This window comes from Aythya ferina (assembly GCF_964211825.1).
Source record: "Aythya ferina genome assembly, chromosome: 4".
NCBI classification, from domain to species: domain Eukaryota; kingdom Metazoa; phylum Chordata; class Aves; order Anseriformes; family Anatidae; genus Aythya; species Aythya ferina.
Genome location: NC_140300.1, coordinates 23,852,092 through 23,877,775, shown reverse-complemented (window position 1 = coordinate 23,877,775; position 25,684 = coordinate 23,852,092). Strand labels below are relative to the sequence as shown.

General features: G+C 41.9%; 1 protein-coding gene and 1 long non-coding RNA gene across 4 annotated transcripts; one reads left to right on the top strand and one right to left on the bottom strand.

Annotated features, from left to right (window-relative positions):
• Positions 1-401: 401 nt before the first annotated feature.
• KLF3 (KLF transcription factor 3) lies at positions 402-24,903 on the bottom strand. 3 transcript variants are annotated; one of them, XM_084517521.1, is made up of 8 exons: positions 24,761-24,897; positions 21,135-21,173; positions 18,055-18,193; positions 14,021-14,117; positions 7,353-7,848; positions 6,760-6,907; positions 2,071-2,231; positions 402-932 (listed from the first exon to the last, which is right to left on the bottom strand). In XM_084517521.1, exons 4-8 carry the CDS (start codon positions 14,075-14,077, stop codon positions 751-753), a joined length of 1,044 nt encoding a protein of 347 aa, XP_084373647.1. In that variant the 5' UTR covers positions 14,078-14,117; positions 18,055-18,193; positions 21,135-21,173; positions 24,761-24,897; the 3' UTR covers positions 402-750. The 3 variants fall into 3 exon arrangements, with proteins under 3 accessions (XP_084373647.1, XP_084373646.1, XP_084373648.1); XM_084517520.1 differs by lacking the exon at positions 18,055-18,193 and having other exon boundaries at positions 24,761-24,903; XM_084517522.1 differs by lacking the exons at positions 18,055-18,193; positions 21,135-21,173 and having other exon boundaries at positions 14,021-14,146; positions 24,761-24,888.
• On the top strand, positions 19,823-21,197 carry LOC311435947. Its single transcript, XR_014692503.1, has 2 exons — positions 19,823-20,041; positions 20,153-21,197. It is a non-coding gene; the product is annotated as an uncharacterized lncRNA (long non-coding RNA).
• Positions 24,904-25,684: the final 781 nt, after the last annotated feature.

Sequence of the window (25,684 nt, the reverse complement as noted above, 5' to 3'; positions counted from 1 at the left end):
GTGTCACGCAAGGTCTTCATTTAACAAATTTAAAATCCACCAGGGCTTTATGCAGTAAGGACAGGACTGTACACTACACTATAATACAGAGGACAGATGACATTGGTTTAGATACAGAATATTATGTGAAGACCAATTCCTGCTAATTTTTCTTCTTGACTGGGGTGAGTGGTACTACGACTCATTCTTTCTGTCAAGTATATTGCTTAGATTTATTCCTATGGTGTAATTCACTGTTTGGGTAGAGGGGATTTCTAAATCAGGTGTCTTTCTAAAACTGCTGTGTTAACCATACTGCAAAGATCAATAAGGTTGGGAAATCCGTTCATTGCATTGTTGAGCATAAATGAGAGTGTATCCCTTAGAGGGCATATAAATAAAGTCTCTGGCAAGGACTAGCATTTTGGATATTCAGTAACATTTACTACTTTATCAGTATATGCTGGGCTGATTATACGAAGAAACCAACAAAAGCCGTTTGCTTACAAATTCCCTTATTCACAATGGAATACATTAAACATACTCTCTGAAGAAAGGGTTTGCTTAGCATCCCCAGGAGAAAGAAGAGAAAAAGTGTTCACATTCTTTAGGTCTGACCCGTGGCAAGGACATAGAAGGGTTAGATAACATCTATTACTGACCATATGTAAGCTTTTAATGGTATAAACTCAGAGATTCAGACCAGCTGAACCCAAATTAAAATGTATGTGTAAAAAAAAAGAGTTGACAGGAGTCAGGGACAGAAGACACTCAGACTAGCATGTGACGTTTTCTGTGAAGAGCAAGATGGTCCGAACGTGAAAAGCTACGGTCACAGTCTGGGCACTGAAAAGGTTTGATTCCTGTATGCTTGCGGAAATGCCGCGTTAGTTCATCAGAACGAGCAAACTTCCACGTGCATCCCTCCCAAGTGCATTTGTACGGTTTTTCACCTGGAAAAAGAAACACAGAAGTGGGGATTTAAGATACAAACGCATCAGTTATTTGACAGAATTATCCTCTTGCCTTGTCAAATGTCAGTACGTACTTGCATGCTTATTCAAAAAGCCTCCCACCAGCACTGGTCTGCAGAGTATTCTGCGCTGGAAATCGTGCAAAGTTAACAGATCAAAAATTGTTTCCTGCCACAACTTATTTTTGTTACTGTCTCTCTGTTCCTCCCTCTGCCATATCAGCACTTGTTTTGCCTCATCAAGCCCAGAAGTGTGAAAGTTTAAGCATTTGTTCAAGTATTTTCAAAAACAGGACCTCATAGGGTAGATTAGTTGAGGAAAGGATTGGTGCTATCTTTCAATACAGTTGGTAGAAATCTTGTGACCTCTTAAAGTTTCTGTAGTATGCATGACAGGCACCTCTGTCACAAGCAGCTCAACTTAAAATCTTATTTTTTCCCCAATAACTATTTCTAATATGTGATCCTCACTCTCTTTCACACCAATTTGCAGCCAAACAGGTGCAGGAAGGGCTGACTTGTGTTGAGATGTAAGACAGACATAAACTGGGCTCCCTTTCACCTAAAAGCGTCTTGTTTGCAAAGATCTTGGATGTAAATTCAACTTGTCAAGATGAACATTTCTGTGGAGAACAGAGATGGGGACACTGGAGCACTCAGAAAAGAGCACTATTGGAGCAGTGGTTAGCATGTCCCTATGAAGCAGACCTGTTTGTCTTTGGCACACAGTCCAGACTTTTGTAAACCGGCTACTCCCATGGAAGTCTCACTCAAATTTAACAGTGATGTAAGAGGTATGGTAGGGCAATTTGAACTGATTTGGTGTTTACAGGGTGTGCGGAGTGAGTAATCTGCAAGCAACTGGACAGAAAATGAGCAAAGAGCCAGTGAATGTAAAGCATACAGCATGATCCTGCTCTGGCTTACAGTCTCGCGGGTTTTTCCTGCTACATCCTCTCTTTCGCTCAGCCCATAATTATATTCAGAACACTGCCAGATCTAATCTATGTTATTTTGTTGTTTACACCTGTGGTAATCTGGCAATTAGTACAAACTAAAAGCTTAATCTACTCTTTTACCAGAGGCTTGATGAAAGAAAAGCATAGCAGTGCTCAAACCTGTATGGGTTCTTCTGTGAGCTTTCAGGTGGGAGCTTTTAGTGTAGACCTTGTTGCAGCCTTCATAATCACACCGATGTATTCTGCGTTTTCTTTGCGTGTCTGGTGATTCCACAGGTAAAGGTCTCTTTCCAGGCTGAACTATAACTGAAGGGTGATTCCTGTGAAGTTAAGTTCAATGTTAAAAATGAAAAACATTTAGCACAGCAAACCTCAGCTAATATGATTCATAACAGAGTCCTTTATTCACTACCACGCTGTCTCTTGGCAGGAAGAACAACATTACATGCATGTCGAAAAATTCAAGAGGGTTTAGCAAATTTCATGTATTCTAGCAGTAATATTTGTGTATGCTTACTCACTTTTCAGCATGATGTAGCCATCTTTACTACTAACTAGCTTTTCAAAAACTTACAAAGATAAAAACCCTTCAAATTCCTGTTTTTCAGTGAAACACAATTTTTCAAACTATGACTTCATAGTGAACTTCTGTTGTATTTATTTGCAGCTTTTCTTCTGCCTTAAAATGCTGTTAATTTGCTTGTAATTGGAAATGGCTATTCCATACTATTACAGAAATTGTATCTTTAGGCTTTCAAAGCAGAACTCAATCTTTATTGTTCCAGCCACTCCTTTAGAGAGTAATTAAGAATTTCCTGTTTGGTGCTGGCAGGAGGGTGCGGCCTCCCTATACTACTGACGTCAATTCCTAAAAGTAGAGTTTAGCCTGTGCAACACACCCACAGGATGTCTAAAGCTGGCTCTCCACCTTCATAAACATCATTTTTTTGCTTTGAAGCCCACAGGTACAGTGCAGGTAGGACATGTATTAACTGCACACAGACTTCCAGAACAAATAAAAACATAAACATTCGCATCTCTGAAAATACACTGAGCTTCTCAAAAGCTGTCATTCACTACGGGTATTTATGTTTGAACAACAACGTGAGTGCACCATTGGGCAGAACCTTGGTTCTTTCTTCCATGTCACTGTTAGAAGAGGAAGTATGTTTGTCAGAAATGTAGGTGGCGTTATGAATCTTGCAACCTGCATTTTTCAGCTGTTCAGCAGGTCCACATTGGTTCTTTTTTATTTATTTTTAAGCTTGTAACTGAAACTTAGTATATAATGTACAGATATTAGTATTCCTTGTTCTAAGACCAGCCCCTGCATCTGATAGATATAAGCCTTCTGGAACCCCAGTCGTTTCTCAGTGGCTGTATTTCAAGTTTCTTTACAAGCTGATTTACATTTAATTATCACTAGGTTTATATGAAGAGTTACTTTAACCAAGTTCCTTTAGGGCCTAATATTCAGAAATGCTGAATGACTGCTTCTCACAGCAAGACCATGGACATGTGCTAAAGGTCCTTTGGTGAAAAAAAAAAAAGGGAAAAAGAAACAACACTCATGAGGCACAGCAAATAAAAGTTTGCGCATGGTTTAACAAGAAAAATAGTTTCTATTAGCCTCCACAGCAGCAGGATGGAAATTAGTGAAGTGAGAAAAGTTTCACTCTAGTATTCATTCTGTTATTACAGAGTTACCAGCTTGAAACTGGGAGCCACACTCTCTTTCTTGGGTGTTTCTGTGACTGTTGAGTGATGCACTCTTCAAGCACACATTAAATCTAGCTAAAAATACCATAATGGCAGAAAACCCAAGGCAATGATTTTAGATGCAGATGTACATACTCTTAAATAAGAGACAGACTTTTAGCTTCTAGAGAAATGCTTCTCTAAAGTAATGCTCAGTGTTACTGCTGTAGCATACTACTCTTTCTGGAGAAGCTCTGGCTTAGGCCAGCAAGCAAACTTGGTTTAAATATCGATGTGTGGAGGCTACTCTTGGGCACTGTGACAGCTGGAAAAATGGAGAAAGAGGATACTGACTGTATGCCATTTGTGATTGTTCATGATGTTAAGAGTGCATACACAAAATGCTGCATATTTGTCTCATTTTCCATTTGGAGGAAAGGAGGCTGGTAAGGCTACAGAACGTTATCAATATTCAGACAGGGGACAGCAGTTTTAAAAAAATGGTTAAGACGGTGTCAAAAATCAGAGGTAAGTGTCAATAATAAATGCACAGCCTTCTTCCGTCCCTTCTTACACAAGATACAAACTCATGCAAGGCTAACCATGTAGGCATCAATCTGTAATAGTTAAGAGTATCTTCCAAAAATCATGTTGTAATTTCAGCATCTTTTTCTACTTCTTTACTGGCAGACCACACTATATGGCTAGCATGAGTTAGATTTGGACACTTATGCACGCATGAGAATATAATGTTAACAAGGCTTCTTATACGTGTCAGAGATTTTTTACCTGAAGTTTCATTTTAGAAATCACTGCATAGGTACATCAATTATCAGACATTCTAGGAAGTCCAACAATCCCTACAGAAATGCCACCAATATTATATACATAATGCATCTGCCAAAAACTAATTCAAAAACAGCCGTTTAAAAGTGAGACTGAACATACTCCCCTTTAATGTAACTTCCCTGTGTGTCTGAATGTGTGTCAAAACTTCGGGCAGTTGGAACCTATGAAACACAACAAAAAAAAACGTGTAACTAGAGCTCATAATGCTGAGAGAGAGGATGATGAAGCTGTGAGACAACAGGGAGTTTTGTAAAGGTTCAATTCTCTCATCTTGTAACTTTGTGATTTGCCTATTTTTTTAAATGATGAAAGGTAGAAATTGCCATAAACAAACTGCTCGCTGCAGATACAGCAGAATTTGAACTCCAAAGGGCTGGCTTTAGGAATGAACATGAACAGCAGCTCTACAGGACATCTAGGAAGCAATTTAAGGAAGCAACGTGAGGACTGGGTCTCCACGAACACAATGCCTCTGCATGGGCAAATGGATGAGATGCTTTGGGAACAGACCGCTCCCATGTAACAATGCTGCTCGTATCTTACAGCAAATTTTACATTCTTTGCTCGGCGGATGGGTTTCCTGTGGAAACTGGACTCACTGGGAAATAGTTAATGCAAATCACTAATGCAGGTGACAAGCCTACAGAAGTCTCAGCCCTGGAGGAAGGGTGTGGTATCAGCCAGGAACAGCACTTACTGGTCTGCTCTTCTTAAAGACACCTAACAAAGAACAGAAGCGTAGTGTTTGATACCCCTGACCTCGCAGAAGTTGGTTCCAAGTAGATACAGACCTAGCTACTGCGTGTGTTGGGTCCACTGTGGAAGACAAGTCACCACCTAGTAACCACAGAAGTTTCCTATTTCATTGTAATAGAAAACACAAGCTTGCTTTTAAATAAGCAGCATCCTGCTTAGGAAAGCTTGCTGGCAACCAGTTAGCTGTCATTTCACTCAAAAAGGCAGAAATGGTGCAAGTACCAAATTAAATGCCAATCGGAGTTAATTGCAAAGAACCTGCAGCTTGAAACCCACACCTAAGGTGCTGAGAGACTTGAAAATGAGGTGGGGTGCCTGGAAGAAGCTTGTCTGGGGTGCAGCCAGCTCTGGAACAGCAGCATGCCTTCCCTCTGAAGGACATGCAGAAGACTGCCAGTCCCATGCTTTCTCTGGTTGGAATTAGGTGATCTTTAAGGTCCCTTCCAACCCAAACCATTCTCTGATTCACCCGGTGTTCCTGCACTCACACACAGTTTTTGGCAGTCTGGCTCGAAGTCCTTCTTCCCCACTCAGAGGAAGGAAGGGAAGAAATGGATTCAGAGGTCATGTACCACGAAACTAGCTCAGTTCCTGCCAGAGCCACACCACCAGCCTGTGTGTCCACCCAGAGCAGTGACTGCTGAAGGATGAGCTGGACTCTGGACAATTCCTTAGTTTTGGTAAGTTGACTAAATTTTCTGTAGGAAAATAGTAAATGGAAGTGTGGCCGTGGTTCCTCAGGTAATTCCTGATAAATTTTAAACCTTACCCATCAAAAAATTTCTGCCCTAGACCAGCTTCTTCTTTCTAGCCCTTCCTGTGCCTTTTGCAAATAGGACTGCTTTAAACCTGATCAGATCTGTGATCCAGTTCACAGACTGGTCCCAGTAACAGCTCTAACAGCACAAAATGAGTTGGTACTTGGGTGCAAACAAGTGGCTGGAGAGGAGACAGAGCTTCCGGAACTACTTAAGCTGCCAAAAAAACCATTTGTGGAACAATGGCCTCAGGTAAACATGGAACTTCACTGGGTGTACAAAGAATTTGTAGACCTGAGGGGTCTCTTTCCACTGGGTAGCCAATTTTTTTTTAAGACAAAAAGGTACTCCAAAAAAGAAAGTGGAAAGAGTATTTTTAAAGAAAGGTATTTTAGGTCATATAAATACAGAAATCAGTATGGAATGTCTTCAATGTATTTTTCTAACTTGATGCTGGTTTTACTTAAAGATATATCTCTGACTTATTGGCAGTCCTATAAGTCAGTATAATCCAGTAGGATTGGAAGCAGCTTTACTTCAGAAATGCATTATATAAATATGGCAGATCTACATGGTTGCTATGTAGAAACATGTTATCTACTCCTGTCAAAGAAGAAAAAAAAGTTGCATCACATCTCACTGTGGCAGCTGGGGGGGAAGGATGTTTTTCTGTATTTTACCACATGTCAAACACAGTGACTCTCTCTTACTCCTCCAAATGAGCAACTACTGCAGTGAACTGCATTTTGTTCCCCTGCTGATGTTGGGACTACCGTTAGCTACTTACTCTTGAAGCATTACTTGCTGGGGAGACAATGAGGTCATTGGAGGCGACATTCGTTCAGGATAGAAGTCAGTCTTCGATGGTTCGCTTCCTGGTTCTACTTTAATTGTTTTCTTCAGTGTAGGCTTCTCGAAAGACTCAATGACAGGCACTGTATGGGGAAGGGTCAGAGGAGGAAGGCAACATGTCAAAAATATAGGCAGCTACATAAATAAAGGATATACATAAAAATCTATAGTTAAAGCAAAAGAACCCCTTCCCAAGCTTTATATTTAGTGCACCAATTTATACACAAATATAAAATCTCCTGGTTCTAGGCTATCTGCTGATGAACTATGATTCAAAAAATTTCAATTCACATTTTCATCAATTCAAATCTCAGTAGGTCTACTAAGATAAACACCTTTATGCAGGTATAAAATAGAACAGAATGGTAAGTTTGGTAAAATATTTACATAGTAAATTCTTTGCATATTTTAGAAGAACAGAAATTACGTCTCCACTTCCTCAAATGTGAAAAACGCATGAAGAGGTGCCTGGATATACAGTTATTTTCCCAGGATGAGAGGGCATAAAAAGAAACTGACCACACAAACCTTGCATGCTACTTGGACTTTCCATCTCATCTGTAAGAACTGTGGACACCATGATGGGCTGCTGGAGATGGGGAGCATACATAAAAGGAACCGGCTGGACCACAACAGGCTGGATAACTGGGAGAATTCCAGGGCTTCTCAGTCCATGGCGTGAAAGAGCAGCAGCCATTACAGGTGGGATTGTTATGGGCATAGATAAAGGCTGTACTCCCGGGGGAGATGGCGTGAATTTACTGATAGGTGAGCTGGGTGAGGACAGAGTCAATCCAGGGGAAGTTCTCCTGTGCACAGTCTGAAATTTCAAGGGGGAAGGAGAACTTCCAGTGGAAGGCGGTGAGCTTCGCTTGTTCACCGTAAGGTCTACTGGCTCCATCTGGATTCCATTCGATAGTCCGTCAGCGTTTGAGTAGAATTTATTGTGCAACATGCTCGGTGTAGAATAAATGACGCTGTATTTGTTTGGCTTCATTTGGTCCATGTAATTGGACGGGTATGACTGTCAGAAGGAGCAGAAAAAATAAAGAAGATCAAATAATGAATAAATGTGCATAAAACTACAGCTGAAAAGGAATGACAGCTAATAAAACTGAGGCAAAATGAAAAAGATTCAAGAAAACATTTTAATGTTATTTTCTAAACAAAAGTGAAATAAAGCCTAAGACTTCATGCAGAGGAAGTTACTCACGTACTGATTCACTGTTTCAGAAGCAATGCAAGACAGATGGTGAAAAACAAATCCTCAAAGCTTATTCAATGTTTTTTCTCCCTTAAAAACTGCTTTTCATATACTAAGATGCACATTACTTAACTGACTCAGTAGATACATGGTGCTATGCCCAGTACTTAAGTATAAAATGAGGAACACAAAGTCATATGATGGATCCCAATCAACTGCTTAAGTAACTGGAAAACAATACCTCACAAGTGCCACAAGAACAAGGAATCAAGTATTTGCAGCCTGTGAGTGATAAAAAAAATTTACAATTGAGCTATATAAGCTATGGGAGATAAACTCAAGAGTGCAACAGGTAAATTCTAAACCTCTACCTTCTTTTTCTCTTCAGGCTAAAAAAAAAAGCAGCTAACTAGTCAGTCTGATTTTGGAAAACTAGTACAAGGCATAAGTATTTGGAGTGTTGGAAGAAGATTCCTGTTAGTGGGAGACAGCAGTTCTCAATACAGGATCATATAAAACCTGAAGTTAATCTTAACCTACACGATGATGTCCACATTTCAGTAAAAATATTTTTTTGTAAACCACGAGGTATTAATAATCAATTCTGTAACATTTCAGAATGTTTCTTCTAGGACTAAAACTTCTAGCATTGAGTCTTCTTTCAAAATGCCACCTTATGTCTTCCCTGTAAAGGACATTTATCTGATTGTAAATGTTGATGATAGCCAGAAGTATTATTGCAAAATGACACAAACATTATTTTCTTAATTTTTTTTTGAAACAGTGAGTTTAGAAAATGTTATGTTTTCCTGATGTGATGAGAAACAACAAAACTGAGTCTACAAAATACTCTTAACTAATGTTATTTTCAAATAAAGCTGCATATAAAAATTGTGTTTAATATTCAAACAGTAAGTATCACATTAAAAACTCTGAAACGTTATTTAATTAACCTTTTTATGACTTAAAAGGTCAACTTATAAAATGTTCATCTTTTATGGCAACTGGTTCCTCACAACTCTATAAAAATGCCATTATTGCATGCATTGTGGGGTAAAACAAGTTCTGTGGGTACGCCACCATTGCTGAGCCTATCAGTAATTCATTTATTTGAATTCCAAGTGAGGAAGGCCTCTGAATACTGATAGAGTTTAATACTTCATATCAGTTACATGAAAATAACAAACTCCTGTGATCTGTAAAGTTCTCTGTGTACCACAGCACGCATGAATTCATGCATAGCAGAGCCTTACGGATCTTGCACAAGTGCACTGAACCCTACAACTTAGAAAGACTGCAAGAATACTAGAAAGCAAAAAGACCTCACCGTTTATATCTTAGGGAATGCTTTTGGTCATTGAGTCAAAGAATGAAGCATCTCCAAGCTGTACCCAGTTCTGCAAGTAACACTAAGTGTGTGCTGAAAAACTACCAGACCATTAAAATGTTGCACCGAGACCTATAAACTGGAAAAGTTAAGTAACATATATTTACACAAGCAAGAAGTTGCTTCTAAGAGTTGGGGAGAAAAAAAAGTATTTTAAAAACTTGATTATGTTAGGGATTCGGTATTACCTCTCATGACTTGAATTATTTTTCATAAAAGGTTTACATTGTTGTCATTAATCTAGCACAGATTTAGCATCAGCTATTTCTCATGGCAGTTTGGGGAAGCTGGATCATTTTTCTCAACTTTTCTTCAAGACTGTAATTGTCATGTTTTATCCAAACAGCAGATAAAGTTGTGAAAGAAAAATGTGGTGCAACAAATGATTTTCTTTATGACAATAGAGAGAGATTTTTCTGAAGCAGCAGAAAGATGCCTCCTTATGCCTCTCACAGTTCAAAGAGTAGCAGAAAAAAAGAGGGAATTTCTTGAATTTATTTGTGCACCTAAATATTCACAGTATGTGAGGCTTTCCAAATCTGTGTTGGATATAGAAAGGGTGAAAAAGACGAGAAGGATGCTTGAACAACTAAAAGTAGGGTATCTGCTATCAATCAGAGCCCACATGGGATTCATTTTTGTTGAAACCCTGTTAACCTGGAGTAAGTCACACTCGGATCTATCTCACTGGCCTTCACCCTGTAAGAAGACTTCACAGTGTCCTTCTGTAAATTGGGAGCATTAAGAATAGCAAACAAAATAGCCTGACTGGCACTGCTTGGCCTTCAAAATGCCACCAACTGCAGTAACCAGGAGCGTATTTCATAGCCTGCATGAGCAGTCTTTTCTCACCAATCCTAGACCTTCCCCTGGGGACTGCAGCCTGTTCCATCCTGACCAGATCTCTTCCAGATTTGCAGCCATACTAAGGATCTTATGTTGAAAATACTAAATGCTCAGCATGCTGTTGGACCAATGTAAAACTGGATATTATTGCTCTGCCCAAAATATTTAAGCTGATAAGACTTTACTTGGATTTTCGTTGTGGGAATTAAGAGTGCACGTGGGAGTTCAGTCTGATTTGGATAAAAAAAGTAAAAACAAAACACAAAGAACCCACAAATTCTCACTTTCCTTTAAGTTCTGCTTTGATGAAACATCCCTGTGCAGAACAGAACAGTGTAACCCCACAGTAGCTCACTACTAAAATGCAGGGTTGTATTTCAAGTTATATTCCTTTACAGTCTCCATCCAGATCTTTTTTTTATGTTTGATATGATACTATCCCTCTTGGACCTTATTAAGCAATTCATTTCCCTTTCCTTGCTGTTCAAGGAACTTCTGATATTCGAGTTATCATTCGAAAGTACCATATGGTTGATACATTTAAATCAGTAATTCCAAAACGAGGAAGAATCACCATGCTTTTCTTCTGGACAAGCTATCAAAGAAGACCAGCCAAGAGTGTCAAAAGCACCTATCAGCCCCCAGAAGACTGCTGCTTTCACAAGGGGACATTGCGAAGCACTGATCTGATAGAATTTGCTCAACTCGGTTAAACTGCCACAGTGAAATGTACTGCTTGTTGTACAGGATAACACATTTTGAAGAAAGTCATCGAGTCTTTTTCAAACTACATGACCTCATGAATTTAACCATAGTCTAGCCAGACTTTTACAAAACCAGAAACAGATGAAGAACTTGCTTACTGATTTTACAACATGTGTAAGTATATATCATGGAAGAGAATGAACCGGATTTAGTCCAGAATAGCTAATAAATCAAAAGGCATGCTAGTAGACGAGTTAAGACCTCAATCCCTCATGTAGCACATTGCACTTTGCCTTAAAAAGGGATGAAACAATCTTTTTTTTTGGTTTTGTTTTTGTTTTAACTGATGGAGGGGCAGAGAAAATTGTTTATTTCAATTCAAAGAAAGATGGTCACACAAAGAAAAGGAACTTCTTTCACTAAATGGTCACTGGTGTTTGTCCAAATGTTTAAAAGGTCCTCACAGAAAACATTTAGGTAGGATTCAGATGACTCTGACACTAGTTCACTAAGAATTATCATAAAATGTGTTTAATAATTCAATAATTCAATTCAATAAATAGTACAAGTTGTTGGTAGAGTGATGAAATGCCGTGGGTGCGAGCTGCAGTCATCTGAGAAGTATAGTTAATCCTTTCAGCCACACGCCCTGAAATACAGTGGAGTCAAGACTATAATTTGTTTCCCTCTCCCACCCCAACTAATGGGAATTTTTAAAGACAGACTTTATGCCTACAGTGTATGCTTGGGTAAAATAACCAATCATTCTGAAAGGGCTTCATTTAGTCTGATCTCTAATGATACTATTCGAATGACAGATACCATACAAATCCTGATTTTGAAACTGAGTTATGCCAGCCCATGTTAAACTGAATCCTATGCTCAGCACCTCTAAAAAATGACACTAATAGTTTGTCTTTCCTTCTACCTCCTCAGAAGGAAGATCAACAGCACTAATGTACTTGGCTATGGCTGCTAGCCTTTCCTATGTTTTCTCCATGCCATGCCTTTAAATGCTGTTCCTGCTGGGCAGCCTTGGCAGGAGGGCTCCAGGGATGCTACATGACCAAGAAGTGCTCCACATAGCCTCTAGGAGCTAGTCGGAGTGATAGCACTGAGTTAAGAGGATGCCCAAGCTGACTCCAGAGGTCCAACCACTCCTCTGATGTGTAAGCAGCATGCAGCATAGAATACACAACATCTGGAACTACAGTCCTGAAGTGCTTCATGTTGGAAACATGCCCTTGTTCTTCCCACTGCATGTTCTCTCTCACCCACAGTTGTTAAGGGGCGATGGCTCGCTCTCCTGGTCAGCCTTCTGAGGGACTGACTGTGCCCAGGGTGCTGGGACAGGGTCTCCTGCCTCTCACGTGCATCATCCCAAACCACTGCAGAGCCTTTTCTGGGAGATGAAGGCAGATGTGTACAACAGACAGCTCATGGTGTCTCTGTAGTGATTTTCTATTACTCATGTATTAACATTTTTATTGTACAGGTGGCCCACTTTCTGCCTTTGATAGATACCATAAAACATCCTTAGATAATCATGGATAATCACAACTCATCTCAATGAGGACATGCAATAACTGTGATTGAAGTCACAGACAGACTGATCAATACTAAGGTTCTTTCTTGACCCAAATATTGGAATTTGTCAATATGCTTACACCCTTAATAATAGGCCAATTTCTTTTCTATCTTTGCTCAGAAGTAAATATGGAAGTCAAACTTTAATTTTAAAATGCATATAAAGCTTAACACTCAAAAAGTGTCCTTAGTAGCACCAAAGAAATCAGAGTGCTCATGGATGTATTTAATTTAATGCAATTATTCTACATTTTAAATAGAACAGAAAGCAAACTTTTCACTGAGAGATGCCAGTCAGAGCATGAGTTTAATGAGTTTAATGCACCCTAATTTATGCACACTGACTTCATGCTTTTAATTGATCAGCCTTTCTAAGGGTGTGGTTTCATGTCACACTTAATCTGATCTTATTGCAGGCTACTGCTGGAAGGGGAGGTGTCCTGCTCCCTCCTCCTTTCCCCTCCCCTTACTCTAGCATCAAGCAGCTGCAGAGTGAATCAGATTAGTTGCCTGATCTGACAAAAAAAAAGGGTGGGGTATTTTTGGCAGGTTAGCAATTCAGTGGTCTGATCCAAAGAATCCAAGTTATTCTGTGTCAGTAGCCTCATGTCATACAAAGAAGACAGTGGGAGCAAAAAGCTGAAAAAGAGGAATAAAAAAAACAATCTTTCCTTTCAGTGGCAGCAGCCTGAAGTTGAATAGGTGAAGTATAGGGAAACTGCTTCCTAACGTTGTATTTCCCTGGCACCCTAAATCATCACAGCTCAGTGTTCCCTTCCCAGCCACATGTTCCTGTTGCTCTTGCTTATCAAACACTTTGCAGAGGTGACCCTATATACCAAGCTGATGGAAAATTAACCCAATTGAAAAGTCAAGTCTCCATTTCTTTTTCTCCAGTCCTCCTCCACTGTTTCTCATCTGATTACATGGTAAGATAATTAATTCAGCATACCCAGGAAAAAAGCCTTACTTTTTTTGTCAAGATTAATTTTCTGCTGGTTAGAGCACTGAGTTAGCCCTAGGCACATGCGGTTAAGACCAGAATAGAAAGAGAAGAGGGGATGGGGAGAAACTGTTCATTTAGTTCAAAGGTGTAACACTGAAACCACAGGCTCTTGCCAATTCACTGTGAAGTCTAGTGGCTTAATTTCAACCTACTTCCATCATGAAGTCAGCAGCATGACCTAAAGAGACTGTATTTGCAGTGTGTGGGTGTAGAGTTCTTCGATGTTCTCTCCTCTGCTCTGCGGATGGCACACCAGCAGAAGTAATGCCACAGGTCATTCATGGACAACAAATTCATGAAGTACAGAAAGTCTTCCTACACTATGAGTCTTATTGCCCTAATATGAAAATACAGATTCACAACCTTTCCTAGACTAGTCCAAAGCTTAAGAGAAATCTTGGTATAAATTTATAGATGGAACAGTGTCATTACAATGGCTGAAATATTTTAAAAAGTCTTACCACTGAAATAGGGTCCATGGCTTCTTGCTTGATAGGGACTGGGTCAAACATTAGCATCTTTTTTATTCACCTGTTCTGATGCCTGCGATGTCCCGGCCTACACAAGAAAGACAATGTGTTAGAAAGCTGCAGGAAAGCCCCAATTCAACTTTCTGAACTGTAGAGAACTTACTATTTGCCAGGTACATGTCTGTATTTATCCATCTCTAACACAGTTTCTTAAATATTTGACAGAGCTTCATTTAAAAAAAAAAAAAAAAAAAAAAAAAAGCTATCTTAAGTTTATTCTTTCCCATTCGCCACTGAAATAAAGGGACATCTGCTCACTTTAATGAAAGTTGCTGTGAATTTTTATTGTTCATGTCCATGTATCAACTTTCATTAGCTGTCAGTGTGCAAATACAACACAGTCTAGACCATACATTTCTCATCATGATTTTAACTTCAGAATAATCTTGTATAGCTGACCATAAAGTGAACTGATTCTGGAAAGAATCTCTTTCCTATAAGTCCTAATAGAAAAGCCAAAACCTTCATGTGCAATGACACTGAAATCAACGCAGAAGAAAGACGATGAAAAATCTGGACTAATTTAGAGAAGTACACTCAATGTGCTGCAATAACTTAACATGAAAGAATACTTAAGTTATTTTCTGGAGAGAATACGTTTGCTGACAGTTCAACAATAATTTCTGCTAACTATGCAAAGGAAAAGCACTCCAGAAAATCTGGCTGTATTCTGTGCAGCTTCAGTTGTTTTTTCTACAATGTTCAACCTCACTTTTCCAATTTTAGCTTATCTTGAACTGCCTGATAAAAAAAATATTTAGCATAAAGCACGTCATCACTTAACTATTGTATTACACATCTTTGGTCAGTTTGGAAAGATACTGTGCAGGCAAAGAACAGATATCTCTGTTGGAGTGGGCCATAAAGCAAAGTAAAAAAGTAAAACCAAGCGAAGCAAAGTAATGTTGTTCTCAGTGACATTTAGATTTTGATAAGCTTTTATATACTAGTTGAGATGGTATATATTATATGATTGATGTTCAGCGAGGATACTTTGATCATGTACAGTACCTTGCACTGCCCTGCAAGGAAGTGGTCTGACATCTCTAAGATGTTGACAAAAAAATCTTACGTTTACTTTTGACCAGTAGATGGCACTGGAAATAAACGAATACAGCCAGAAGACACCCTCTAGACAATTTCACCCCAAGGAAGTAGGCTAAAGGCTCAACAGATTTGGAGTTCTGGCCAGAAAATTTCCCCAGAAAAAAATTCCCCATAAATTTATACGAAATGTTAAGCTATACCTGTTTCAAGTTAAAGCTAACGAGCCTACGCTAATGAACAATCTTGCAATGAACTGCCACGTGATTGTAAATAAGGAATTGGTAAATGCTTCCAGAGAAAGATGGCATGAGCTGTTACAAGTCAAGTTAATTATTCAGGTATATGAATGCAGTTTCAAGCATTACAGAAAAATATTACAACAGTGTTCCTGTTGAATAACAGAAACAAATTAGGATCACAAGTAAATTAATGCATCTTCATAGCATTTCTTAGAAAAATCACAGGCCTGATAAAAGCAAACTGAAGAAAAAAAGTTAAATAGAACAGCTCAATGCAATTTTGATTTTAAACATAAAATGTAGTTTTAGTTTAGAAGCAGTTTTGTAGAGATGACTCTACTTACTAGAAATAATGATAATTTTGTTAACACTTTAATCATGCTCGCAAGAAGGTTGTCAACCATACTTATTTTCTTTGAATGGTTATCTTCTTCAGGTTTTTAGTGTTTCCCAGAGAGAACTAACATTTCAGAGGACTGTTACCTCAGCAATATATCCACATATCTATGCACTGAGTACACACATGTATCTATGCATCACTTACACATATCCACTGACATATATATGCATTGTGGGAACACAAAAAAAGAGGTATTTTTAAACATAAAGAATATTTACAGAAAAACGTACCATTTCAGACTTCATACATAAGAATTTGGAACAACTTACTTTCAGATTTGCAGAAACTTTCAGTTTTTACTTTGAATGTGCATAGATAGTGACACATCAAGTTGTACTTCAGTGTAGAGAGGAAGGAAGGAAAGGAAGAAAGAAGAGAAGAGAAGAGAAGAGAAGAGAAGAGAAGAGAAGAGAAGAGAAGAGAAGAGAAGAGAAGAGAAGAGAAGAGAAGAGAAGAGAAGAGAAGAGAAGAGAAGAGAAGAGAAGAGAAGAGAAGAGAAGAGAAGAGAAGAGAAGAGAAGAGAAGAGAAGAGGAGATTTGTTCTAAGAAACCAGTCATGTTCCCAGGCTACTCATTTTGTAGTTTTAAAACTGGATTTTCTTCAATTTAAGAATTAGTCCTTCCCTCCTTTTGCTCCAAGTGCACAAAAGACTTTTGTTTCACATTTCACTTCATGCTACACATCTGAGTGTTTCTTGAGAGGACTCGAAATTACTGTGCAGTGCCATTGACAACAGAAAGTGTACTGCACCAAGTAAAAGTGAAAAGTAATTCTCAATCTTTCTCAGATGCAGTCATCTAAGAACAGAAGAAAACATTACGTTTATTGCTGCATCACAGTGCAGAAATTGAGTACTCCTTCATCGTGTGTTACTCAAGAGATAGCTTTTCTTTCCCAGTTTGATAGTAAGTAGAAAAATTTTCAAGACGGGAAAATCAATGAATGTATAACACTTGGTCTTGTTGGTCCAGACTAGAGTGTTTGATGCTTATTTTGTGGAAATTGATAGAGCTGCTAGAGAGTCAGTATAAACCAGCTTTGGGTCTGTCATTTAAAATTTAGCTCAGAGTGACACTTTCCTAAGACTGCAAGCAAACTCATAAAACCATGCTCTTTGTGTCTAGAAATAGTGCTCCAAAGAGATTGCTTGGCCCATATTCACAAGGAAATATGTCTACATACACACTAATAAACACACAAATACACCATGCTACTTTAAGTAAGAAATTACAGTAGTTTTTCTTAGTTTATTTGTAAAATTATGCCTACCAAATCAAAATCTTACTATGTCTTCCCTCTAAACATGTGAGAAGGGGCCAACAGGGAAAGTAAACAATCTTATTTGTTTCTATTACAGAGGAATGAAAAAAACAGTTGGGTTCTACTTTACACACTGATTTCATAATATGCTTGTTTGAAAGCCCACAAATTGTTTAGTAAATAAAACTAATTTCTGGAAAGTTAAAATACTGTTCCTATTTTCTCAGGTACCCTTAAAATAACACTGAAGAAACAACAATATATTTACATTAAACATATTAAAAAGTAAGGGCTTTTAGTGTTTACCTAGTAGATAAATTATTATTTTTTTTTTCACGTGGGCTAAAAGAATTTAAAATGCATGTAATCTGAAACTAAATAATTAACTGCAATCTGGTAGGCAAACGTTCCACCTTTTTTTTTTTTTTTTTTTCTCTCCTTCTCTTTTTCTGCTAACAAGCCACCCAGTTTTACTTTCTTGCCTCCTCCCATTCACTCCACCCTGTGGATCTCTGCCAAGTCAGTCCAACTTGTCCAAACAGGACATGGCTTTTGATAAGATTTTGCTCACGCCCTGTACTTCAGAAAGACAAATGAAGCAATTGGGTTTTGTATGCAAATAAGGACAGGTGCAAGGTAAAGTCCAGACAAAGTTCCTCAGTATTTCCATGTGTGAAGTCCAGTGAAAAGAGCAAATGAGAAAAATCACAAAATCTGCCCTTACAACCCAATTAAGAACCAAAGTATCCCCTCCAGAAGGAAAGTTCATGTCCCTGTCAAGATTGGAGAGTTCTTGAGATTAACTTCTGTATGGGTATGGTTTGTTGTTTCAGAGACATAATTAGTAAATGAGAGCTTAAAGTCACTTAGCCTGCATTCTGGCAGTAAGGATTTGTATAGATTATTTGCAGTGGCCAAAAGGAGCAAAACAGTTGAAGAACACACCCAGCCTGCACATCTGCACCACACACCAGCTGCTGAAAGGCAATCGTGCTCCTGCCATGGCTCTGTACCTCACCTTCAAGGTCCGCCAACCCCACAGCCCTGTTAGGAAAGGGTGGGGTGGACGTCCAGTTCTGGCTCTGCACATCCAACAACTACAGATCCTCTCGGCAGCACAGAGCCTTTGCTCCAGACCTGGGAGCGCAGGCAGTGACCTGAAAGATAGCACAGCTGTGGATAGCAGGGTGGGGGCCATAAATCCTCCCTCTCTTCACTCTGCATAAAACTATGCGCCAGTGTTTGCTTTCTCAATCTTTCTGCCTGGGGAAGCAAGGAATGCTGCCCTGTGGTACAGTGAGGCTTTGTCTAGAAGCATCAAGGTATTATTGTTACTGTTGGTATAATTACAGAATAATGTAATGGTATCTGCTAAATTAGCACTGCCTGAGCGGCCTCCCCAAAGACAGGGCAGCGCTGCTGGTATCTGGCAGCCACCGTGTTTCTTGTGGCTGCAGCTCTTCAGCCCAAGCCCTTTGGGACTTACGCTGTTGCCCCGAAAGTGGTACTTCTTCTGCGAGCCTCAAGTCAAACTTCCCCTATTATTAAGGAGAAGTGATAACATCAGAAGACTCTCCACTGATGAAATCCAAAGGGAGGGGAGGCTTCCTGGGCCGGGCTGAGAAGCCTCCTTCAGTGGAACCTTGGAAGATAGTCTGACAGAGGAAAAAACAGCGTCTGACAGCAGGAGTCCCTGGAAAGGGTTGAGAAAGGGTTTTCCACAGCTCCTAGCAAGATGTGTTTGCACTGACAGTACCGGCTGCTCATCAAGACCTGTGTCAGCAAAAAAAAAGTATTTCTGAAGTTCCATTAACTTTAATGGGAAGTAAGCGAGTGCTGAACTGCGCCGGGCCCCAGAATAGCAGCAGGCAAAGAAACTCCCCAGCTCAGCAGAGCACAGCTCTCAGATCCAGCCCCAGACAGCATGAGCAGGGGAAGGAGCGAAGGCCTCGAGATGGAGCTGGGGGAAGGGAACGGAGCAGCCACCCCACAAAGAACAGCAGGGGGAAAATCATGAAGAAGCAGTACACCAAGAAAACATGCTGCAGGTCAGCAGCCCCCTGCATTTGCTTATTCACTGGATTTCCTCTGGGAAATGGCAGTAAGTGTTCAAAAATTTAGGATACCGTGTAAAAAGAAAGCGGCACCTGGACAAAAACTTTCAGCTGAATGCTTTACTTGTTAGGTGTAAAGGAATATTAAGATAAATGGCAATATTTTGTTTCGATTTCATTAAGTTGTGTCACTTAACAATAAAAGCTCTCCAAAAATGCCATGCACCCTAGTGCAGGGGCGTGACCAGATGGCCTCAAGAGCTCCCCTCCAAACTTCATTACTCTAAGATTAATATGCCTCTTTAACTAGATGCTTCAATGAAATCAAAATAACTAGTTTTTTAAAACCCACTGCAATTAAACATTCTAATTTTTATGTGACAGCACATTTTATTCTTTCCTTTCACATGGCAAAGAATTTCAAACTATTTTGGCTTTTTATTGACACAAACATCTTTTACCTTCCCTCCAGTGCAAGCAGGCTGAAAAATCTGGTATTTTGTGCAGCTTGTACATTCTAACTTTGCTGATATCACTTTGACCTAGAACTGTTTTGTCATAATCATTTATCAGCTGTGTAGCAGACTAATCAGTATTTCAATTAGATTTGATAATTACTGTTGCAGGCTGTTTGAAGCCACATGTCGGGAAATGGACTTCTTGAACATAAAAATTTCGGGAAAAAAAAGTTTTTGCAGTGCTTACTAAAAAAAAATGCCTCTTTTGCCAAAGAAAAATGGAGTCCAGTTCAACCTTCAGTTCTACATCTACTGAACCCAAGGGAAAGAGAAAGAAAAGCTCTTGAGGCACCTCCATTAGACAATATTCTCCCTTATCAGGGCAGACTACTGTCTGGTTTCCTGTCTCAACTCAAGCTACTGCTTCGAAGGAGAAACAGTCTAGTAAGGATAAAAGATCAGACTTCTGAAAACAAGTGAAGTATGTGGAATGGTATGATAATCTTTCCCTTCCAAACTGAACTTTGTTTTCTGTTGTGTTTTTTCTTAATTTTGAAGATAATTTTAAAGGACAAATATTAATCCTGTCTTTTTATATTACTAGGGAAGAATGACAGAAGGTACTGCTGTGTAACATAAAGGACTCTACTATTTCATGAACCTTGAGAGAGATTGAAAATTTTTGATAGTATGGGAGAGAAGAAAGAAATTCTAATCCTAAGGAAAGTGTACATTTATGAACAATAGCTTAAACGACTAATTTGAGCGAGGATTTGAATATAGGGCAAATGTTGATGAACTTCTGTGTATCTACAGCAGTGAAAAAAACAAGAGGGAAAAGAGCTGGATAGCGCAGTGGGTACAAGTGAGACAGTGATCAAAGAAACTCAGACTCTTTAAAAGCGGAAATTCTGTCGTGCCTTCATGGATCAAGTTTGTTGGTAACATACTGACTGCATGATAGGCAGACTTGACCACACACTTGTGTTTTTTTTTTTTTTTTTTTCCATTCTGACTTAGTTTACTACTAAAAAAATACTAGAGCTTTATCATTCAGTATGGCTGATGTACACTTGCACTTCTTTCCCCTGGGAGATATCTACTGTGGCTACAAAGCCCTCAAAGGAGGGCTCAGCATCAAGTCAACACTTAATAGGGAAGGGTTAAATCTCTGCTAAAACCAGCTCTGCCAAACTTCATATTCTGGATTGGAAGCAACTAGCCTTGGAATGAAAACACAAAGCTTCAATGCTGACAGCATAAAGAACTTTAAAAGACCTCCTGTTAGCAGTGCTAATTAATATTAAAAAGTTGGTTTACAAAACTATTATAATTTTAATCTCAGTCTCAGATTTTGTAAGACTTCTGAATACAAAAAGGTGTGAACCACAAAATGTACTGCATTTATTATACGCTAGTTTCCAATATCAAACTACAGTTAAATGCAACATTTTTCCTTTGTCACAGGGAAAAAAAAGATGGTATGTTTGAAATCCTGTGCAAATTGACTAAATTAAGTAAAAATAGTTATGTAAAAATAAGTGGCAGTAACAAATGTGAACAGTAATAATCAGTAAACAACTTACCAAAACTGTGCGGCCAAATACTTCTTGTTATCTGGAATTCTGAATAGACAAGAAACAAGTTCATGTAAGGATGCGCATATTATTTAGTAAGTATTTTTTTCACATACAATTAAACCCTGAAAGAGGAAGTTCATAGCATGTATTTCAGATACTTCTTAAAAGACACAATAGCATTTAAAACATCTGCAGTGATCACAAACAAGTGATCCTTAGCATCCTAAAGAGCAACTGCAGGGATTAAAAGGCTACTTTAAAAAATGAAATAAAAAAAGTAGCAAAATAGAAGAGTTAAAGTATTTCGGTGGGAACAGGAAACATGCATATTCCAGCACAGAAATGACAGAGAGGAATAAACAGTCCATCTTGCATTTTCATCCAGGGGCCTGATTCAAAAGCCCAGTGAAGTTAATGCAAGTCTTTCTCTTGATTTCAATGAGCTTTGGCTTGGGTCCTTTAGCTCTTCATCAGTCAGACCCAAAGCAACAGCAAGATTTATATCTCTTTTTGGACTTCCTCTTGATGTTTCTCCATGTTTGCCTGTAACAGGCTGTGGGAAGAAGACAAATCTTAAAACGGGACTAAAAAGATTACTTTTGCGCCTTCAGAAATGCAAAACATAGGACAGCTACACAAAAGATAGCCAGCAGTCTCATTTTCTGTATTACATCCATGAGACAGAGAATCTTCTAGTTTGGATGATGAGAAAATGTTTATTCCTTTCATGAACTGGAACTACGAGGTGCTTGCGGTGGGCCATCCAGGTTGGGTAAGGGCAGAAGCCAAAGCTCCCTCTGCAAGGTGCATCTGCAAGATGTGGGCTCTCTTCTTGTGCTCTTTTTACACCAGCGTAACTCCGCAGCTTTAATGGAGCTGTTCCAGCCCGGCTGGTGTTGCAAGCCAGAGGAGAAAACTGGATCCCAGTTCTCTGGAGACTTGAGTACCCGTTCTCGGCAAAGGGAGTGAAGCTCTTCAGGTCACCCCCATAAGCACATTGGGAGTCGCGGGCGCGCGTTAAAGGTTAACTTGGAAATCTCATGATGACATAACACAGGCATCTTAAGCAATCGTGAGTGTGTAGAGACATGATAACTCACTGGGTGGGGATTGGGAGTTGAGGGGCAGTGACAAGGGGCCTGGACGAGGCTACCGATCTACCAGAAAACAGCCTGAAACAGGAAAGAGCACCACATATGCCACTTGGAATGTGTGACGCAAACCCCAGCCTTGAAACAAAGAACAGGAAACAGCTCTGCTGGCTGCGCTGGGGAGAAAGCACAGAGAAACATTTAGGCGGCCCTCCCTGACCCTATATTCATGAGCAGCTGGAGTCTTTTAAAACAACAACAGTGGGTGGAGGTGTTTGTTCATTGGGTGTGAAGAAAAACACTGTCCTTATGCTGGGGACCTGCCCTATTTACAAACAGGCACCCTTAACAACACGAGGGAGCACAAGATTTTTTAGACACCACGGGTCATGACGATTAACCGAAGCCTTTCCCTGGGATTGATTGATTTATTACAGGACTGACAGAACGCCAGTAGCTAAACAGAAGCAGAGCTTCATTTCTCCAAGCAGTCACAGCTCCTAGCCCAGAAGCGAGGACCTACACGAGCAGGACCAAGGGAATCAGCCGGCCACAGGAGGAGCTGTAGAGGAAGGGGCTGCTGCAGGCAGCATCTCGCTTGGTTGGGCCAGCATGCTCCATGGCTGAGGACCTGCACAGCTCAGCGCACCTACTGCATCTGTCCAAAGCACCGCACGCGTGGCTGTCGGCATCCCTCAGCCACATGCAGAGACTTTGCCTCGGGACCCGACTTTCTGTGGATAAAACACTTATTTGCAAAGCGCCCAAATACCCAGACAGATAAACGAACTCCTTCCTCAAGGTGGAGGCAGAGGAAAGGTGCATTTTGCCTAGATGTCATATACTAGGGTAACTTCAACACTTGCTTTCCTTCAAAGCTGTGGTTTCATTGCACTCTCTTCCCTTACATGCTTTGCATCGGTTATTTATACACCAGGGGTGGGACAGCTAACGCTATCCAATGTGAGAACATGTTACAGCAAATTATGTGGACTGGCACTACAGCAGCACTAACAACTGCTGCAGGCTCCCCATGGCTGTTTAAGAGTGCGCTGGCCAGCAGAGCATCTGCACAGCGATGTGTGGGTGCAGGCTTTATGCTGATGATATCAGCTCCTTACTGTCTTCATACCCAGCATCTGGAACTAAGCAACTTGGTGGCTGTACAGCTCCTGTCTCTACTACCTTAGAGCCTTTGGCTGATCTCGCTCACGTTTACATCATTTTTTATCTGAAGGCTTTTGCTTTCGGCTGACCAGGTATCGACCGCATGGCTCAAATCCTCGCAGCACATCAGGGCTGTCTCACAGCTCTGTTACCGAGAGCAAATTTTGTCCAGTTTCTCATGGAAGGCACAGACCACTTTATATCTTCTCCCTCCTCACACACACCCCGCCCTTGCCCCCGTCCCTCTTGTGGTCTGTACCACGCTGTGTGCAGGGGAAAAAAAAGGTATTTTGCCTGCTTGTACAGAAATAAAAAAGGCCACTCACACCAGCTTCAAGTTTTTATATTTATACTAGGCAAAAAGCTCTTAAAAATACAAGAGGAAAGTTAGTTTGAAGTAAATCTCTTCTGGGTCAGGCAGGATTATCAAATCCAGATGTAGCTCCTCTCACACAAGAAGTTCCTCATGCAATTACCAAGAGTGTGCATCTTAAAAGTATTATATGGGAAAAAATCATTACTGAGCAGCCATGTAAGCCTTTGTTTTCAATACAGGTAATGAGCATTCAGGGATATTAGTTTAAATAAAGTAAGCCTTCAAAGCTCTCGTATCCGGCACCCAAATTCAGCCTTTCATAACAATAAAGCCTTCAGAGTTCAGCTCTACAAACAGTGGCACTTCCTGCATTTTCAAAGGCTAGGAAGCAAATAAAGCACAGCGGACAATACAGGTACAGTGAGTGAGGTATCAGGGGAGGACACGAGGCAAGTCCCTATTTTTTTTCCCCTCCCTGCCCTCCTGAGCAGCCCCCAGCCCCTCTCCCCGCACCGGGCTGTCCTGTGCCAGGGCTGCCCCCGGCCGTGCGAGAGGCGCATCTGACAAAAGTCCAAAGTAAACGCTCCCGTCCGCGTTTAGCCTTAAAGAATTAATTATTATTATTATTATTATTATTATTAACAAACGAACGGCGTCCAGAAAAAGGGAAGCAAATTGCGGTCGTTGCTCCTACCGCCGTACCCAGCTGCGGCGCGGCTGAACTTCACCTCGACCCCTGCCAGCTCGGAGGGGGGGGGGGGGGGGGGGGGGGCGGATAATATGGTTTTGGGGGGCACGACCACCCCCTGGCTTAATCTGGAGCTCGGCCGGACCCTTCCCAAAACCCGAACCCACCCGGGAACATCTCCCCGGGCCGCTGCCCGTCCCCCCGTCCCCCAAAAGCCCCCGCACCCCGCACCGGGATGGTGGCGGCGGGGGCGTCCCAGCGGGGTCGGGGCAGGTGCGCGGAGCCCCCCGGATCCCCCCCATCCCCACAGCAGCTCGGGGAAACTTTCCGGGGGGCTGCCGCACACACACACACACCCACACACACTTACGCTGGGCAGGAGGTGCGGAGGGCGCCGTGGGGGCGCTGGGCGGCGAGGCTGGAGGCTGGAGGCGCCGTGGCTCCGGCTCTGTGTGTGTGTGCGGGGTGTGTGTGCGAGGAGGGGCGGCCCCGCTGCCTGCCTCCCTCCCTCCCTCCCTCCCTGCCTGCCTCCCGCCTTCCCCCCGGGCTGCTGGCACCGGGCCGCGCTGTCACATGACGCCGCCGCCTCTCTCGCCCTGCCCGGCTCCCCGGGAGGGTCACGGAGGGGAGCGCGGCCGGGCGGGGACGGAGGGAGGGAGGCGGGAGGGCGGCTCCCCGCCCGCGGGGTGGAGGCTCCGCCGAGGGGCCGGGGCGAGCGGCGGCGCACACAAACAGGCGGGCACGCCGTGACTCCCCGCCGCCCAGCCCTGCCTCCCGGGGGCAGCCGGCCTCGCGCAGACACTCATTACCCGCCAGCAGCCCCGGGAGGGGAGGGCAGGGGCGGGGAGCGGGACAACCACCGCCGACAAACCTGCCCGGCCGGCCGCTCCTCCCCTCCCCTCCCCTCCCCGGCAGCGCGCCCCTTCCCCTCCCTCCCTCCCTCCGCGCCCACCCCGGCCGACCTGTGGCGGCACGGCCCGGGGGGAAGGAAGGGAGGAGGGAGGGAGGGAGGGAGGTGCTCGCTCGCTCGCTCTGGGGCGCTGCCGCCGCCGAGTTGGCTTGGCCGGCGGGGGCTGGGAGAAGGGAGCGGGGCGAGGCGAGGCCGGGCGGCCGGCGTGGGGCAGAGGTGTGGGGCCGCCTCCGCCCCGGCTTGGCGGCTCGCCCGCTGCCGGCCGCCTGAGGCCCGGGCCGGGGAGCGCCGCGTGGCCTCCCGCGGGGAGCGGCGCCTCACGCCCCGCGCACAGGGGGCCGGGGCCCGCCGGGGGGCAGCGGCCTGAGGCGGCCCCGGCTCGGC